General features: G+C 38.6%; 1 protein-coding gene across 2 annotated transcripts; it reads left to right on the top strand.

Moving 5' to 3' along the window:
* The first annotated feature begins 13046 nt into the window (after positions 1-13046).
* LOC113075986 (CD209 antigen-like protein C) lies at positions 13047-19909 on the top strand. Of its 2 annotated transcripts, none has more exons than XM_026248628.1 (5): positions 13047-13426; positions 14026-14322; positions 18621-18748; positions 19484-19590; positions 19699-19909. In XM_026248628.1, the coding sequence occupies exons 1-5, from the start codon at positions 13255-13257 to the stop codon at positions 19829-19831; spliced, it is 837 nt and encodes a 278-aa protein (XP_026104413.1). In that variant the 5' UTR covers positions 13047-13254; the 3' UTR covers positions 19832-19909. The 2 variants fall into 2 exon arrangements, with proteins under 2 accessions (XP_026104413.1, XP_026104412.1); XM_026248627.1 differs by having other exon boundaries at positions 13921-14322.
* The last annotated feature ends 295 nt before the right edge of the window (positions 19910-20204 follow it).

The raw sequence follows: 20204 nt of genomic DNA, 5'->3' as shown, positions 1-20204 counted from the left end.
CCTGACACTCATAGAAAAGAGAAAACAAATTAAACAAAATAAAGCAAAAATACATGCTGTAATGCCATGAATTTATACTCCCAAAGGGACATATCCTGGGTAGTGTTTATTTTGTCAGCTAATTTAATTGTAGTTTTAGACCTGTGTTAAAATGTCCTTGTTAGTTATTATTATGTTAAGTCAACCTGAAGGAGCGGTCACACTGCACTTTTCGTTCCATTGACTTCCATTCACACGCATGCGAATGCGTCAGACCGAAAACGCATGTTCATGCGAAAAATTTCGTATTTCACTGTGTTTGAAAGTTAAAGTTAGGTAAACACTGACCTGCGAATTCGCATCACGTGAAGTCGTGTGACCAGTAGATGATCTATACGTCACTGCGTGACCTCTCTGTACAGAAATAAAAAAATGAAGGAAGTGCTAATTTTAGCCTATTTTATATAATACATATTTAAAAGATAATAAGAAAAAGAAGCTGCATGGTTCCCAGTGTCAATGGAAACGGAAACGATAGTACACTTGAATGAGGACAAGTTCTATAATTTTTTTATTGTTTAGTGAGTATATATTTATAGAGAGAGAGAGAGAGAGAGAGTACAATATAATAAGATGCTTTCGACACCGTGGCAAAAGACACAGTAAAAGCACAGATTAATCCATGTTGTAATAACTGAGGGGAAACCGTTATATCTTGCTTCCGCCCATATTCGGAGCGGTGTCTGAAATAATTTCGCACGTTCAAAGGCTAGTGTGACCGCTTCTTTATACGGTTTAGTTTTAGTCGACTAAAAGTCTCAACATTTTAGTCTAGTTTTAGTCCAAGACGCCCCTTATAATCTCCCTATAGTTGACATCATCAGAACACAAAACATATAAGAATAAGCATGCGTTAACAACATAACTAGTTTAATGTGAGTTAAACTTGATCAGTTACTGTTAACCTTAAAGCATTTTTAGCATAGATTTAGCCAGCTATCTAAAACCATCCAAACATGGTTTTAGGTAGATGTTACATATGTAACATTACATAGACATCATGCACAGAAAGAAATGTTAAAGGGATAGTTTACCTAAAAATGAAAATTAGCTCATTATTTTCTCACCCTCCAGCCATCCTAGGGGTATATGACTTCTTTCTTTTAGACGAATCCAGTCTGAGTTATATTAAAGGGGTCATATGAATTTGCTAAAAAGAACATCATTTTGTGTATTTGGTGTAATGCAATGTGTTTATGTGGTTAAAGGTTAAAAAAAAAACACATTCTTTTCCACATAATGTACTTTATTGTTTCTTTGTGGGAGTGAAAGGTGAACTGATGTAGCTGGTCTCAAGGTCACGGATGTCGATCCCCTTGGGGCAAGAGGTCAAAGGTCAAAAAGGAAATCATCAATCAAAAAAGTTGATGCTTCTATTGTAATTAAAAAGAAGGTTAGTTACACTTTACCCCAAATGTGTGGTTTCACCCACTCTACCCTAATACCATATAAAATATCTTCATATAGATGGGGTAGTGTTGGCGCAGTGGATAAGACATGCCTTTGGTGTGAGAGACCCGGGTTCAAATCCACTCACTATGAGACACCAATGTGTCCCTGAGCAAGACATTAAACCCTTAATTGCTCCAGAGGTGTGCGACCTCTGACATATATAACAATTCTAAGTTGGTAAATGTAATATAGATATTATCATCACATATACAAATTATACATGTTGCAAAATGACATATTTACACACAATAACATTAGTAATTCAGCTCAATATAACAGTATTATTCTACATTCACTCTTCCTCCTGCACTAAAATGACTATCTAGATAGTGTAAATTTAGCTATGGTCAAACATGATGTGTGAAAAGTGTCATGTCTTAAGTAACTGATAAGAGGAAGTGTGCTGAAGAAGTGTCAAAACAGACTGTTGCATGATGATTAAACTGCTTTTCCAGCTATTCCTGCACAGTTTGACTCGATTTATTATCTCTAGTCAATGCTGAACTCTACTGCAGTCAGTCAGAAGAGGGACACAGTCTCGTCTCTCGACGTCTGTCTCAGTGTCACGTGCACAGAGTATGTCATATTTTTTAATAACTTTTGTTAATCGATAAACAAGATTTTCCCAGTACATCCTCCACAGCAGGTGTATCTATGTGATGAAATAAAGGAGTGTGATTCAGTGACTCAGACATGCAGCATTATTACAGTGGAGAATATTAGTGTACCTCCAGAAATGAACATTAAGAGAATTACTCTGGTGTCATGTGTGAGTTAATGAGGCATGTAATTATAAACTTGTCTTTACAGATAAATGACTGAGTTTGATTTATTTCTGTTATTTCAGCAGTCAGATGTGTTTTATTTGCTGAAGCTGTTGGAGCTTCAGCTGCTCAGATTACTGTAGATCTGGTGACTCTTAACTGCAGTTTTACTTCACATTTAAAGCCCTGAATCTCTTGAGGTGTGTCACTGAATCATGGGTAACATCTCCTCCATCACCACAGCAGTTCAGATGGAAATGGACTTCAGATCAATTTGTTCCAGGAGAAGAACAGGGCGAGTTTTATACATTACACAATTTAAGTGTTTGATTAACTATCTTTATGTTGACAGTCACATGAAGAGGATGAAAAGGGGATCTTCTGTAAAAGAGTTTCCTCTCGAAATGTGAAGTGAACCACCAACAGCAGGTTTTTTTCAGACCACATCTGCAGTTTGTTCATCACACAACCAGAACCAGACACTCAGTGGTTTCTCAGCTCACTTCCTTTAGTCACAGTCTCTTCTGAGAAAACTCTCTTCAATAAAGTCTTCTTGTCCAGTAAACAGTGTCTTTACGGTCTTTACAGTTATCAAACAATGTACACAATTATTCACTTAAATTAACACATTTAATTCACATGAATATTACACATAAAATAATTGTGAAAATAAAATGAACTTTTAGCCCGTGATTGTATAGTTGTTTTTGTTAAAGGGTCACTTTTATGCTCATTTACAGATTCATGAATTTGTTAAGGGGGTCAACTAGAAAAGGTTTACATGATTTAATGTTGACTAAATTAATTCTTTTTTTCTAATATTCTTGAGTTCACACTTACATATAATAAGCTGAAGTATTATAATGCATTTTTGTAGTTTGTAGTTTGTAGTAGTTGTCTAGCCAGGAGGCTTTCACCAACATCCGACGGTTCAATACTCACTGCATTGAAACTGATGTAAGACAGAAAGGTAGGGTTGTGTAGCTGGGAAGCTCTTGTCGCCATCAGATGGGAGCTCAATATTCATGGCATGAACAGGCTTCACTGGTAGTCAGATGGAAAGGCCAAGATTGCTTTTAACCGGGAGTTCAATACTAAGAACAGTTTGGTTGTCTAAAAGGGTTGACGCTATGAGGATTACTTGCATAATTGTTTAATAAATCCAAATAGCTGCTTCCTGATAACATGTCAGAAAATCTTGTTGCACTCATTGGATTTTAAAATTAAGCGTACAAAAAAATAAATCGAATTTCCTGTGCCAGTGTACCCCAAATAAGTGCCATGAATCAGCGATCTGGTCATTTGTCAAATCATCATATTGTCAGCACGTGAGATCGACGATATTATGGTGCATGGGTGGAGTAAAAGAGAGACTCTTTATTCTTGTCATAGCGTAACCACTTGGTGTTTTAAACCCTGCAGGTGCACGAGAGAGAGCCTATGGAATTATTAATAATAAAAAAAAAAAATTATATATATAAGCTACTACACTATATAAATACTATTTAAAACAGTGTCGTGGAAATTCTAACTCAATAACACTTAGAGACTGAAAATGAAAAACCAGACAGAGTTTTGTCCTTGTATTGCTTTAATTCTCGGCAGAAAATGATCTAGTTTACGCACAGCTCGAGTCTGTGTGCAAAGAAATAACACGCAGACTCACAACCCTTCTTTTATAGCATGTAAAAAGATACATTGAAGGACAAACTAGGACCTTTGTGCTAATCATGTTGCTCAGTCCACATCACCCCATAACACATGCACATCTCATGCACATTACATCGTAGATGCCTGGTTATTCTCAAAAACTGTCCGTCCCTAGTACACAGTTTCCCCTTAAATGTTGTTTTTCAACCTGAGGCAGTTACAGTAGGTAGACATCCAAAATACCCCTTCTACCGCCGTCTGTACCTGTAAACTGCTAACACTTTGCATTTTTGAATTATGCCTTATGTGTGACCAAATTTTTTTTGATTCAGCTGTTTATTCGTGCTGGTGCCTCACGCACATATTCATTGGAAACAACAGCAGTTCACCGTGACATTCGGCTCAAGCAGCGGTACACTTTTGCATATTGCTCATTATGATTTTTTTACGTCGATACAGATTTTTTTACTGATACTACAAAGCCTATTTTACCTCATGAATAATAGTTAAGCTTCAAATGGGCAACATCACGAATATGGAAACTGATTTCTCCCGAGTGAGAGAATGAAAAAGCCCAACCTTACCTTGTGTTTCACTTTTAATTATTATAATTTTTGTTGTTGTTTATAACTAAGCCTAAATTATTATATACTGCAATTAAAATTTGTTACTAATTATTATATACTGAGGAACAGAGGAACAGAGCCTGGGCCTAATCTAGGCTATCTAGTTTTTTTATTTTTTTTCTCATTGCATTTTGCATGAGTTTGTGCATCACATTCACTTCACACGCTCTGGCGCAGATCCACCTCCTGAGTTGCTCAGCTGTGGACGATTTAAAAATGTTTGATATAAAGGTTGCTGCCCCATTTTATACAGGAATTGTTCATTTAAAAAAAATGAATTATATTGTTAGTTCTGATTATAATTTTAACACAAGTTCATTTAGGCTATTGCACTGTGACATTTTGACCTTTTTAACTCCTTGAGAATTTAAAGTTAGTTTATTAGTATTTAAATTCAAATTTAAAAAAGGTTTTTAATTGTTCAAATGTTAAATTTTAATTAATAATATGTCATATTGAACGAAGCTTGTGGAAGTGTACATAAAACTATAAGCGTAAATTAAATTTGCATGCGCAAGATAAGTTTGTGAAGGTGTGAATCGCGTTTCAAGCATAAGAAAAAATTATTTCCAGCATTTTACTGTTACTCATACCTTCTCATTCAAAGAGTTTTCTTTATTTTCATGACTATGAAAATTGTAGATTCACACTGAAGGCATCAAAACTATGAATAAACACATGTGGAATTAAATACATAAAAAAAGTGTGAAACAACTGAAAATATGTAATATTCTTGGTTCTTCAAAGTAGCCACCTTTTGCTTTGATTACTGCTTTGCACACTCTTGGCTTTCTCTTGATGAACTTCAAGAGGTTGTCACCTGAAATGGTCTTCCAACAGTCTTGAAGGAGTTCCCCGAGAGATGCTTAGCACTTGTTGGCCCTTTTGCCTTCAGTCTGCGGTCCAGCTCACCCCTAAACCATCTCCATTGTCCTGTGACTGTGGGGGCCAGGTCATCTGGAGCAGCACCCCATCACTCTCCTTCTTGGTCAAATAGCCCTTGATGACTTCAGTGGGATTCTACAATTTTCATAATTATTAAACTAAAGAAAACTCTTTGAATGAGAAGGTGTGTTCAATCTTTTGGTCTGTACTGTACACAAATAGTAATATATTTTCACACATTGCACATTATACCAGACAGAGAGAAATTAATTCAGACTTTTCATCATAAAAAAGCAACATATATGCCCTGTTGTGCTGCTTCACATGTCAACTGCTTCTGAGTGCCCTGCTGCTTCTGTCTCGCCCCGGTCCTCGGGGGGCTTGTACCCTGGGGCTTGATTCTCCTCATCCCCCCTCTCCATATTCTCGCTGGTCTCACTTGAGGGGACGAAGGGTCGAGGAAAGACAGGACCGCCAGGTAAATCCACTTTTTCCCTGACCCTGCTGCTGACCCACTCCTCTTCTTGGTCTCCTTTATCCTCTCTTTTAAATATGTGTCCCTCAGACTTTTCCACTTCTTTCTGCACACTTCCTCTGAATAAACACATCAACTCAATGTGTATATATAGCTCAAATTGAGTAAAGAGCGTTTTTTACAATTTACCAGATTATCCGACCTCCTCACTCACTTCCTTCCAAGCAAGATCCTTTTTATTTTGGTTTTTATAGAAGTATGAAGAAGTATCATTTAGCTCTGGGTATCCACATACAGTGATTACAAGTTTGTACTCCATTGTTGTTTTGGATCTTCCCTCCGCTCGCTACGTCATCATGTCACTACTAGAGCAAGCTCCTGATTGGTTAACACGGTTAGTTCAGATTTTTCAACTCGCACGAATTGTGCGTCAAAACGCTCTATTCGCACCGCCGGTTGTCTATTCGTGTCTTTGCATTGACTTAACATTGAAATCACTCACGCCAGATGCTCTATTCGCATCTGGTGTGAACGCAGCTTAAGAAATGCACATAACTTCATAAGTACCAAACTTTCATCTGTGAATATAAAATATTTTAAATATTTAAACTATAGTGTTTTCCTTTCATTTTCCGTGACTGAAGCAGTCAAATGTAACACATCAGCGAGGCAAAACTGACGTCTATTTGCAAAAATGTGCTGTGATGCGCTTGTTTGATAACTTGTGGTTAAAGCGCCACTCAGCTGTCAAAAGCTGCCAATGCACTTTACAGACGCGGTGGCGGTAGAAGGGGCGTTTCGGTTTTCTACCCACTGTATCTGTATAAAGCTGCAGAAGTAGTTCCCCATAATCAGATTTTAGTCTCTTTTAATATTGTGTGGAAGTGGAATGGCATACAGTTTGTCTTTAGACTTAATAATTACACATTTCCATTTGAGTGATTGAGGATGGACAGCAAATACATTATTAGACACTATATAAATGTTGAGGATCTACTGTATTTAGCTGGACATCTCTAAATGAATTTCTTTTTAACTAAAACACAGAATCTGCTTGTGGTGGATGCAGAAATTCCCCAATTCTCACTCTTGAAAGACACCAGGGTCATACTTTCAAAGAATGATCCATCAATTTTTATATATTTACCAAGTGCAGTATGTCTTGTTTGGTACCACATAATAGCACATTTTTTCTTGGTGCTACACATTTACCAGTGATATGTCCTTAGTATGGACAGTAATGTGTCTTATTAGTAGAGCTGTAGTCAAGTCCGGCTTTGTCGAGTCCAAGTCGAGTCCAAGTCCAGGACTAGTCGAGACCGAGTCAAGACCGAGTCCAAAGAGGTTCGAGTCCAAGTCAAGTCCAAGTCCAAAAGTTTCGAGTCCAAGTCCAAGACCGAGTCCAAATGAAAGAAAAAAGGGTCCTCTTTAAGACCACATACTTAACTACTGATAATGTTTGTGATGCGAGAGAAAGCATATCTCCTATTCTAAGAAAATAATTTTACATTATTATTTGTAATGATCAAAAAGCATGTGCAAAGTAACAACTCTGTGGGACAGGGGTCTCCAAACTACATCCTGGATGGCCAATGTCCTGAAAAGTTTAGCTCCAACTGGCCTTAAAACACCTGGAAGATTAGTGTGTCTAGTAAGAGCTTGATTAGGTTCAAGTGTGTATAATTAGGGTTAAAGCTAAACAAGATCCTGGGCCCTATGCATAGGCAGTCCTGATGGGCCCCCATGGCCCCCACCCATGAAAATATCCAGGTAAAAAATATATATTTCAGATTCATACTTTTCAAAGGGCCCTCTCTTCCTTTGGGGCCTTGCTAATGAGTACTGGTTTTACCCCCAGTACGACCCTGGGAGCTAAACTTGGATAAACAAACAAAGTTTGGAACTGTAAGGTCAAATAATTTTTATGTACTTTATTTTTTGTTGACATTATATCTGTGGTCAAAAATGTATATGACTATGCCTAATTGGCACAGTGCACAGACACACGCAAAGCTCGGGATATGACAAATGCGCACAGCAAAAATTTTTATCATACTGTACTAGGGCTTGCATAGACTAGTCGAGCTCTGTCGGAAACAATCGACTACTCCAGCATGCATTAACCATAATGCATACAAAGTGTTTGCAAGTACGACGTAAATTTTAGAATTACAATATTGCGTGGAGCTGTTACTATATCTCCTTATCTATGTTGCATGTAAAAATAAAATATGTAATGTAATAATTAGGGTTGTGCCTGAAGCCGAATACCTTATTCGGAATGGCACGGATAATGGCTTAAAAAACGAATAACGCTCAAGGAATAATTCTGCCTGAATACTCGGCTGAAGCGGACAGAGTCTGGTGTTTGCTAGATAACAGGTGAGCGAGGGCATCAGCGCCAGAATGAATGTAAACTTTATGAGTGAAAAGATCGCAAATCAAACACCGCATTGTTGTCGCCTCTCTGTGCATCTCTCAGAAATCTGTGCATCTCTCAGAAATCAGAGCGTTGCAAGAGTAATTTTACCTATAATAATACATCATAGCTACACGTTATATTATTTGTATATATTTAAAAGGCAAATATTGAAAGCTTAGGCTACCAGATACGAATGAATGGAATAAGCACAGCGCGCTCACTAATCAAACAGCCGCGCTGCGCGTCTCAGTCTCTCAAAAACCAAATCAGTTCTCTCTCAAGAGTAGGCTAATAATCAGCTTCGATACGGATACATTGTCTACTTGTCCTACATGTTTGCATCTTTACCTTTTGCTGGTTTACGCGGAACACACACATCTGTTTAGTGAAGTTCATTAACATTAAGACTCGCTCAAGTGTTCTGCGTAATGAGAATGTGTGCATTGAATGGATTCAGTCGTGTTCAAATGATCACTAAACGTTTGTCATGACATCTCTCTGCTTGCATGATAAATATTATTTTAGAAATTAATAATTATTTCAGTTTAACATGACATACTTGTTCAGTGATAACTACGGAAAAATATATAAAAAGTCATAACAGTCTTATCAAGTAACTGTACGATGTTGTATCCGAATGCAGATAGGAAAAATTTTGTGATTGTTACAGATACAAATACTGGCTGTTACATGAAAATGTAAATATGTAATGTCATATATAAAGTTTTTAAAATTTACATATGTAATTGTTGCATAAGGCTATACATTAATACGCGTTTATTGATTAAAAAAAAAGGCTATCTAGGTGTAGACGTAAATAAAACACAATCTAACAGGTAGAAAATTAAATTAGAAACATCTAAACTTTTCAGGTTGCAGTAAGTGCACCACTGGTCATGCACATCCTTTCCCGGAACAATACTGAAAGCTAAGGCAAGATGGAGAAACAGATGATCATAGTTGTACAAGGATAGCCATTTTTTAAATGAATCTATTAGCAGAGCTACTGCATTTATTCTTTGCTGAAACTTCTGCGTCATCATGGAGAGCGGGTCATGGTTGCCCAGCAACAGCAGACGCCACTGGAGCGCGAGCGCAGATTACAGAGTGCTTTGGAAATAAGGAGAGCGGCGCGCCTAGCGTTTTCCACATGTTTTCAGTCGCGACATCATGCAAATGTGGTTTTGTTTTGAAGGAGAAATTTTGTTATTTTATTTTTTTGCTGGACTCGGTCGAGACCAACTAGAAGACTTGGCGAGTCCAATGGCCAAGTCCGAGACAAGTCCGAGTGCAAATTCAACGAGTCCGAGACGACAGAAAAATGTCTCGAGTCCGGACTCGAGTCCAAGACCGGACTCGAGTACTACAGCCCTACTTATTAGTCACCATATACGGATAATGTAAGGATGTGCCTGTTTGTACCCACTTGTCCGTAAGTACTACATATTTACCATGTTTGTACATAAGTACAGTACAGAAAATAATTAGTTTCCATTTATGGACACTACCTGTAAGTGACTGTTACCCACGCTTGTCTGTATGTATTATCATTAGGGCTGTCAAAAATAGCCCGTTAACGGCGTTAATTAGTTGTTTGTCGTTAATTACGTCAAATTTTTTTACGCATTTCACGCATGCGCAGTGTGACAAATTATTCAGGTTAGGAAAGTCTCGTCGATCTCTGAATTTCCAAGATAGTAAAAAACAGCGGCGAGCGCCGCAACGAAAACACAGAAGAAGCTTAAGGTTTTACCCCAGTTACTCTCAAATACATTCATGCCAAGCTCGAAAAACAGAGACCACTTTGGTAGTTGATACGCTGGAGCTTCTTCTTCCTGTTATAGCAGTGATCCTCTGGCTCGCGAGTTTCATGCAGAGTTTAGCGCAGACTCCAATTAAACACACCTGCCTGTGATTTACTAATGATCCTAAAGACACTGATTAGCAAACTCATGCGTGTTTGATTAGGGTTAGAGCTAAACTTCGCAGGAAAGTGGATCTCGCGAGCCAGATTTGAGGATCACTGTGTTATAGCGTCCTGTGTTTCACACTGCGAATGCGCAGAACGCCTACATGCAATGCAGTGAAACTCACAGCTGTTTGGGAAAGCATATGCATTTTTACTTGGTTTTACTGGCACTTGAAGCCTTCAGAACGTGAAAATATCGATCCTAAAGTATTGTGGCAGAGCAAATGAACACCTCCCAAAAACAAGAGTGCCCAGAGTGCTGCTTATGTGATGGTGGCGCATGTTTGTGTTTCTGAGTTCATTCTTTTGAGTTTCTCTATGCATAATTTCATAGATATGTGGCTATATTTAACCACTGGTTCACCTAAAACTCTTACACTATCTGTAGTTAAATGGCATGGTTTGATATAGTGCTCTGGTAAATTTGATCTAAGTAAATGTTAAACTTTTGAAATTCAGAAAAAAAGAACCACATGATGAAACAATACATGAAAATTATGTATCTGTGTCCTGTTATTTATCTTTTGGTATGCATTTCAGAAAAAAAATGGTTAGGATTCAGGTGTAGTTGCAAATAGTGATTAATCATGATTAATCCACTGAAAATTCTGATTAATTTGATAAAAAATTTTAATCATTTGACAGCCCTAATTATCATACATGTACGACTGTTAAGATCAGCTGTGTTTCTTATTTGTTACCATGTTCATACACTTCAGGTAAGTACCTTGTGTTACCACTCATTTCCTGTAGGTACAAGATATGTACCAGAGAAGTACACGTACTGTAAAAGGAAGTTACATTAAATTGAAACGAAGTTAAATGATTTCATTACATGTATGTAATATGTCTGTGAAAAATAAAGAAACTTGAGCCAATTTGTGAGGAACAGATTGACATTTATGCACCTGTCAAATCTCATTCAGTGTCATCTCATTATTTTTCCTAATGTCTCCATTAGTTCGTTAACACACCTGATTCATCAGCTCTATGATTGAAACGGTATGAATAAACTCAACTGGATGTGAATGTCTGTTAATGCTTTTCTAACTCACAATATAAAGGTTAACCAGTTATAAATGAAGCTGGTTGAAGCCCTCTGCATAACTGTGACACAAATACACATGTATTGATTATTTACTCATGTGTAGTTTTTTTTTTTCAAATTTGAATCATAAACATTTATCTGTTGAAACTGCTGGTTTCAAGCATGTTTGTATACTGGAAATGATCATTTCAGAAGAATAAATCAAAGTTTTGATTTGTAAAGTAAAATGTTTCATGGATGAAGATGATCAGTTAAAGCAGTCAGTGATGCTGCACACAAGAACACAAACACATGAAATATCCCTCACACTGCCAGCAAACAGAGAGATTCGGTCTGTCTGCGGTGACTCTTGTAGCGATTCAAGAGGTTTCATGTTTTCTGACACCTTTAATAAAAACTCCAAGAGAACGACCACAAAACACGCTGAACATCTCAGAACAATACCTCCAGATGCTCTCCTGAGAACCAGACTGAAAAACCTGATCAGCTGTCTGGACTTTTGATGTACCAGCAACAACCTGAACATTTCAGAAACTTTACAACATCACCTTTAACCTAATTTACATCAACACAATCCACATAGTTGAAACACTTATTTCAGTGTCCTTCTGCAGTGAGTTGAAGTTCCCTTTTACACGAATACTTGAAGTATTTCACAAGGTTCTCAAGTATCACACTTTGGCTGTAAGACTCACACAGTTCACACGCTCACACACCACACTGTGTATTTCTCACGCTGGAAAGGCAATGCCGACCAAGTTGTCCTGCAAGATTTATATATAACGGTGTATATAATGCGCTGAACACAAAGTGAAGTTTCCTGCCCCCAGCACGTATCTCAGATTGTGTTCGTTGCTAGGCAACATAGATGCGCGATCACACAGAAGTTGACGGAACATTCTCGGTCACTGTACGTTCGTTACTAGGTAACCAACAACATCACGCAAACACACGTCGTGATGGAGAGGGTAAGTCAGAAGAAAGCTTGTCTAGAACATTTAACATATAGCCCATCGTACACATTATTATTGATGCAGCAAAAACTACTTTGTAGCCAGACCAGAATCTTTGGCTCAGTTTAACTAGCTAAAGTTATCTGAAACTAAGGGAAATGTTAGTGGGTATGAGAAGGAATGAAGATGTATCTCTTCATTTTATTTTAAATGATATATTATACTGTATTAGTAGTATTTATAGTTACATTAATTCTACATGCTCTAGGTAATATTTTATATCCTGTCAAAATATACATTGATTAATCATACCATTGCATTTGTATTTTTCAAAGATGTCATCAAAATGTGCAACAAACACTTACAACACACTTACAACACAAAACACATTTCATAAACTGAAGTGTGTACTCTTGTGTACACACACACACCTTAATATGGTATATTCTTAAAATTTTTGTATATGTGTAATTTTGAAATATAACGTTAAAGAGTATATTTGATGTGAAGAATTGCTCTGTCATTTATTATTTGGCAATTAATATAATTAACTATAGTTGTAAATTCAATTTGTGCTGGTAAATTATGAACATTGAGTCAAATTGGGGGGGGGGGGGGCTCCATTAAGCTCCTCCCCTAACCACATGTGATCTCACTCCAGGCTTTTGAAAAAACTTGAGAACCCTGATTTACAAAAAAAAAAAACACTTCCTTTCTGCATAAATACTGGCCACACAAACAGATGAGGAACACAACACAGTCCACTACAGAGAGAGAAACTAGTGTTAGATTACTGAATGTGGAAATGAAAATATAGAAAAGGGTAAAACTCAGAGAAAAGAAACAACATGGATGATGTATAAGAATATGTGAATGTCGTACGAGGTGAAGTCAGAACAGATATCACAGATTCAACGCCACGAGAACCCAGTCATATATATATGACTGTAAACATTTGAACTGCACCATAAATGTCTGGACGTGTGAATGATATCATGGATAAAGGTTCAATAATGGACTCAGAAGACCGAATAGAAAGGATTGTTGATATCTACGTCAGTGCAGAGGCTGTAAGAGACATGAAACATAAGAAAGAGACAGAAGACTTCAACACAGAAGAACCCCGAACACCTCGACACACAGGTAACTGAGATTAAAGGACATTTTCTGATTATTCTCTCTCTTCCAGGTCCTCCAGTATGATCTGACATGCTCCATTTGTTGATGGTGGTTAATGCTTTATTTTTTTCCTGAAAGTGACTGATCGTTTTGCTAGAGAAGACACTTATTTGTCAACCAGGGTCATGTGGATTAGTTTAAAGCTTCCTAAATATGGATTTTTGACCTTTGGAAAAGGTTTATTTTGAGACCTGTTCACGTTTTCCTCCAAAACCAAAAATGTATCATCGGCTGAAAAAAGAAAATCATATACAGTAAAACTCAGTTGAGTAAATAATCAGGAAACCATTTTTGAGTGAACTGTTCCTCTGCATTTACTCACAAAACACAAGAACAAAAACCACACTAATAAACGTCTGACAAGCGTTAAAGTTAGTCTACAGTTCACATGTTTCAGAAGATGTGAGTCGTATGATATGAGGAAGTGAAGAGACTAACATCATATCTATGCTCTTCAGGAAGTGATGGTGTGACGATCTCCAGAGCAGCTGGTGTGTGTTTGGGGCTGATGTGTGTTCTTCTGATGACTGCAGTCATAGTGTTGTGTTTCATCTTCATTCAAGAGAGACAACAGCTGAAGACTAAGATCACCAACCTCACAGAAGAGAGAGACCAGCTACTAACCAACAATATGAGCCTCACTCAAGAGAGACAACAGCTGCAGACTAAGATCACCAACCTCACAGAAGAGAGACAACAGCTGAAGACTAAGATCACCAACCTCACAGAAGAGAGAGACCAGCTACTAACCAACAATATGAGCCTCACTCAAGAGAGACAACAGTTGAAGACTAAGATCACCAACCTCACCGAAGAGAGAGACCAGTTAAAATCAGAAAGAAATGATCTTAAGTTGGCAGGTTAGTTTCTTCAGTCTTAACTTGATCTAAAGCAGACTGTCCTGGATCTGTTGTGTAGCTAATGCTTGTAATTTACCTTTCTTTAGCTCTTTATGTTTATAATGATTATTGATAATCTAGAGATGTCAGCAGAGTATAAATAATAATTTAAGACATATCTTAAATTGGCTTTATAAGTAAATATTCATTTAATTGACCCAAAGCATCTGTCTTTACGGTTTATGATGCTAACACAATTAATGAAACAAAATTCACCATTTTCTCACAACTATAAACACAATCTCAAAACGACACACCAACTTGTTCAAACTACCAAGTTAAAATCAGATATTTACAGTTTTCTTCAATTGTTGAAGCACCATTTTGAAAACAGGGCTCGGTTTTTCAAACCCCTTCACACAATTAGCACAACACTACACCAAAGTAGCACAACACCTCAGATCATTTGCAAAATGAAACACTTTTGTCAAAACTATACAATGTCTTATAAAAGAATCTGTGGGAAGAATCTTTTCGAGTGACGAATCCACCCTTGTATGGATGCTGGTTCAATTTGATCACATAGCTTGGAGGAAGCATGTGATAGCAATGATTTGCATCTGGTCCCTTTGGTTTGCTGCTGTGATGATATGGTGTAATCGGTCTAAAAATGTAAGAATGAGTTCAGTGTTGTAAGGACCCAAGTTGGCACGGCGGTGGAGGACCCCATTCTGTGTAATGGCAGCACAAAGGGTAATGTTACCCCCACGTTGCCCTGGTACATTGACAATAGCCCCGTGACCGATGTTTCTTCCCCTTCTTCGTCCTGTTGTCAGGTTAAATCCAGCCTCAATGTAAATAAACTCATGCGGGACTTCCTCCGCATCCATTTGCAAAACTCTCTGAAATACAGCAAAAGATCACATTGTGTAGATCAGTATACTGTAGGTCTGCTATACAGTAAAATGACATGTACAGTAAAAGGTTATGTGTGCAGTACACAATACTACAGTCAGTGAACAAAACGTACCACCACAGATTCACGCCGCAGGACTTTCACCGTCTGAATTTCTTTCAAATGGCACTTTATACAGTTGTTTCATCAGAACTTGATGTTTTTTAAGGATACGGCTATTGTTGACAGAGAGACCTGTTGGACATTATTGAAAATTAGGTGATCATTGACAATATGGGCTTGAATTTCTGGAAGTCTGATTGCATTATTGGCCAAAACAAGCTTTATGATCTCTCTCTCTTGCTCCTGTGTGAATATTGGGCCCCTCCTCCTTGGTGTTCACGACGTTCAATCCTATGTTGTCCAAACAAAACACACAGCTTACTGTAAAAATGATACATACAGGAATATATACAGTACCAAAATATAGAGTACATATACAGTACTGTTGATATAGTACATGCAGTAAGCATGTTGAATAATTCTGTTGACTGAAGAGAAGTTTCTCACCTGTGCTCTTGAGGAAATGTCCGAACTATTGATGCCACCGTGTACCTGCTTAGGTTAGGCTGTACTCTCAATCCAGCCTCCCTCAGTGTTAGTCCGTGGTTTATTACATGGTCCACAATGGTAGCACGAAATTCGTTACAGAGATTTGGTTGTCTTCTTTGTGCATGTCCTACCCCTCCTCCAGGTCTTCCTCTCCCTCTTCCTCTTCCTGGTACTCTCTGGATTCCCCCTCTCATCTGCACTCTCCCTCTTCCTCTTCCTCTTCCTGGTACTCTCTGGATTCCCCCTCTCATCCGCACTCTCCCTCTCCCTCTTCCTCTTCCTGGTACTCTCTGGATTCCCCCTCTCATCCACCCTCTCCCTCTCCCTCTCCCTCTTCCTGGTACTCTCTGGATTCCCCCTCTCATCCACACTCTCCCTCTCCCTCTTCCTCTTCCTGGTACTCTCTGGATTCCCCCTCTCATCCACACTCTCCCTCTCCCTCTCCCTCTTCCTGGTACTCTCTGGATTCCCCCTCTCATCCGCACTCTCCCTCTCCCTCTTCCTCTTCCTGGTACTCTCTGGATTCCCCCTCTCATCCACACTCTCCCTCTCCCTCTTCCTGGTACTCTCTGGATTCCCCCTCTCATCCGCACTCTCCCTCTCCCTCTCCCTCTTCCTGGTACTCTCTGGATTCCCCCTCTCATCCGCACTCTCCCTCTCCCTCTTCCTCTTCCTGGTACTCTCTGGATTCCCCCTCTCATCCACACTCTCCCTCTCCCTCTTCCTGGTACTCTCTGGATTCCCCCTCTCATCCGCACTCTCCCTCTCCCTCTCCCTCTTCCTGGTACTCTCTGGATTCCCCCTCTCATCCTCTTCCTGGTACTCTCTGGATTCCCCCTCTCATCCACACTCTCCCTCTCCCTCTTCCTGGTACTCTCTGGATTCCCCCTCTCATCCGCACTCTCCCTCTCCCTCTCCCTCTTCCTGGTACTCTCTGGATTCCCCCTCTCATCCGCACTCTCCCTCTCCCTCTTCCTCTTCCTGGTACTCTCTGGATTCCCCCTCTCATCCACCCTCTCCCTCTCCCTCTTCCTGGTACTCTCTGGATTCCCCCTCTCATCCACACTCTCCCTCTCCCTCTTCCTGGTACTCTCTGGATTCCCCCTCTCATCCACACTCTCCCTCTCCCTCTTCCTGGTACTCTCTGGATTCCCCCTCTCATCCACACTCTCCCTCTTCCTCTCCCTCTTCCTGGTACTCTCTGGATTCCCCCTCTCATCCACACTCTCCCTCTTCCTCTCCCTCTTCCTGGTACTCTCTGGATTCCCCCTCTCATCCACACTCTCCCTCTTCCTCTCCCTCTTCCTGGTACTCTCTGGATTCCCCCTCTCATCCACACTCTCCCTCTTCCTCTCCCTCTTCCTGGTACTCTCTGGATTCCCCCTCTCATCCACACTCTCCCTCTTCCTCTCCCTCTTCCTGGTACTCTCTGGATTCCCCCTCTCATCCACACTCTCCCTCTTCCTCTCCCTCTTCCTGGTACTCTCTGGATTCCCCCTCTCATCCGCACTCTTCCTCTCCCTCTTCCTCTTCCTGGTACTCTCTGGATTCCCCCTCTCATCCACACTCTCCCTCTTCTTCTTCCTCTTCCTGGTACTCTCTGGATTCCCCCTCTCATCCGCACTCTCCCTCTTCCTCTGACACCATCCATTTTTGTTGAAGACAGGTGAACTTACCTGTTGCCTTTTTATAGTGCTTTAACCTGATGTGTGCACACCTGGTGCCTGTGTTTAACCAATTGGTTCATGGGTGTGTTCATTTGAAAGCCTTTGCTTTGAAATTGCAAGGAAATTACATTATGATACATTTCTGTGTCAAATGCATACAAGTGTGTTTAGTGTTTTGCAAATCACTGTGTGTAATGTTTTGTAAAAAGTGTGAAGCTGACAATGTACTTACAGTTGTGCAAATCTAGGCCAGTGTTTTGCTCCTTGAGGGTAAGGTTTTGCTAATTGTGGGAAAGTTCTAATGTTAGTGTGTGAGCAATTGAACAAAACTGTAAGTCAAAAACATTATCTTTTGTGATAATCAGTCGTTGGCCTCAGATGAGACACAAACCTGTCAAACACACAGACTGCTTCAGTGTCTAGAGAGCACTAGTGAGATCAGTTTAACACACTGTTACAGAAACCTTCCTTTGAGAAACAGGTTTCCTTCTGAAAGTCATTGTCTGTTACAGTATACAACATAAACAGAGCGTACAGATACAGTGAAATTAAGAGATAAACTGTAAAGAGCTCTTGCAGTAGATTAAAAGCACTCACAACTATAATAAAATATACACTACTAGTACAAGTAATATAAATAACCTTTTTAATTTGGTTTAGATTCAAATTTAGTTCAAGCCCTAGTAAAAAAAAATATATTTATTATAACATTTATATTTCAGCTTTATTTATTTGTATGCACATCTCTCAATATTAAGCCTACAGTGTGTTTAAATGTCACTGTTGATGAAGATTGTATTATCTCTGAATAATATCAGTTTTTAAATGCAAGATATTTCAAGTGTACCTGAAGTATAATTGCTATAGTCCCACTTTAACACAATCAAATAAACTTCAGTGTATCTTTAGTTGCACTTCAACACTACTTCTGCACAATTCAAATGAATAAAGTACAGAGTTAGTTGTTCTAGTTTAGCAGACTTCAAGTTTACCAGTTTAATATACCAAAAGTACAATTGCAGTGTATTTTTATTAAGTACATAAATATGTAAATGTATTTGTAGTACACTTATCATGACAAATGTATTTCAAATACATTTTAGTGTATTTATATTTCACTAGGGATGTCTTATCTGTGTTTATAGATGGATGGAAGTGTCATCAATCCAGTCTTTACTTCTTTTCCTCTGAGAAGAAGAGCTGGATTGAGAGCAGAAGATACTGTAGAGAGAGAGGAACAGATCTGATCATCATCAACAACAGAGAGGAACAAGTCAGTGTGTGTGTGTGTGTGAGTAAGAGAGAGAGAGTGAGAGAGAGAGTATGCTAGGGGTGGGCAGATCGATCTAAAAATTGATAGTATGCTCCTGTGGAATCGATATTTTAATTTAAATATCTCTCATCTACGTTCATTATACTTTGCTCGTGTCTTCTACCTCTGACTACAATCCTGAGCAAACGCTGCTTACACATCCTGGCCCACTTTGCTACTCCTCCCCCTCGCGCTGCTCTGCTGTGATTCGTTGTTGTGTTGTCACATGACTCACTGACACAACGCGCCGAGGAACAGCGAACAGAGTGAGCGAAGCTGATAGCACATTGAAGTCCAGAAGGGGGGCTCAGGGAATGTATTCTTCAGTAATAATTGTGTGCACTTTATTTCAATTGCTTGGAGTAAGGGGAGGATTCATTTTCTTTTCTTTTTTTTTAAAGGTTTGTAAAGAACTAATTCTACAGTGCCTAATAACTAAGAATTTTGTGGACTTCAATACATGAATACAAAATATTGGCTAAATAATTGATCATTCATCCACCTCAGAAATAATGACATAGACCTACTGCACTCCCCTACACAAAAGTTTTTTTTTGTTTTGTTTTTAGTAAAAAGTATTGTATTGGTATCGGCGATTGTGTGTGAGATTGCGGTGTTTAGTTTTTAAATTCTAGAGAATGTGCTGAAATCAGTCTGTGCTCGTGTTATAAATCATGTTATTGTTTCTCTTCTCAGGATTTTGTGAAGAATATTTGTGGTTCTGATCATTTCTGGATTGGTTTGACTGATATTGAAGTGGAGGGCAGATGGAAATGGGTTGATGGCAGCACACTGACCTCTGGGTGAGAAATGACTGAACTGAACTGATTATTATCTAATAAATGATTGTCTCAGTCAGTATCATATCACACAGAAAGCAGCTCTGATCGAACACTGATCTGTTGATGCAGGTTCTGGGTGTCTGGAGAACCAAACAATCAGGGAACAGAGGAAGACTGTGCTAACACTCATTCATCAGGATGGTTTGATACTAAATGTGATAGTAGTGTTAAATGGATCTGTGAGAAGAGTATCCTTAAATAAATGATACATTATAATAAAAATGTACATATATGCATCATGAACAAATAAATATGTCGGTAATTTTACTTTTTTTTTAATGGCACATTAATTAGGTTATTCTGTAAAAACAAATAAAAAATAGAAAAAAAACAGTAATAAAAAATTTCATATAAAACTTTTTAAAATAATTTTGTTTTGAATTTTTAGATCTGAACTAAAATCTTAATGTGAAAAACAACAGCGATGTTTCTACAGACTGAAATAAAATCAGAAATACACTGATATAATAGAAATATTCATAAAAACAGCATTGATCCAATATTGTTAACCAAAACGATCATGATTATAGGAGTATTTGTGACGACTCGTAAAAGAGGAGGAAGCAGATGCAGGC

Source organism: Carassius auratus, unplaced genomic scaffold, assembly GCF_003368295.1.
Source record: "Carassius auratus strain Wakin unplaced genomic scaffold, ASM336829v1 scaf_tig00018191, whole genome shotgun sequence".
Classification (NCBI taxonomy): domain Eukaryota; kingdom Metazoa; phylum Chordata; class Actinopteri; order Cypriniformes; family Cyprinidae; genus Carassius; species Carassius auratus.
Note: the sequence above shows the minus strand (reverse complement) of the source record. Positions and strands in the feature narration are given on the sequence as shown.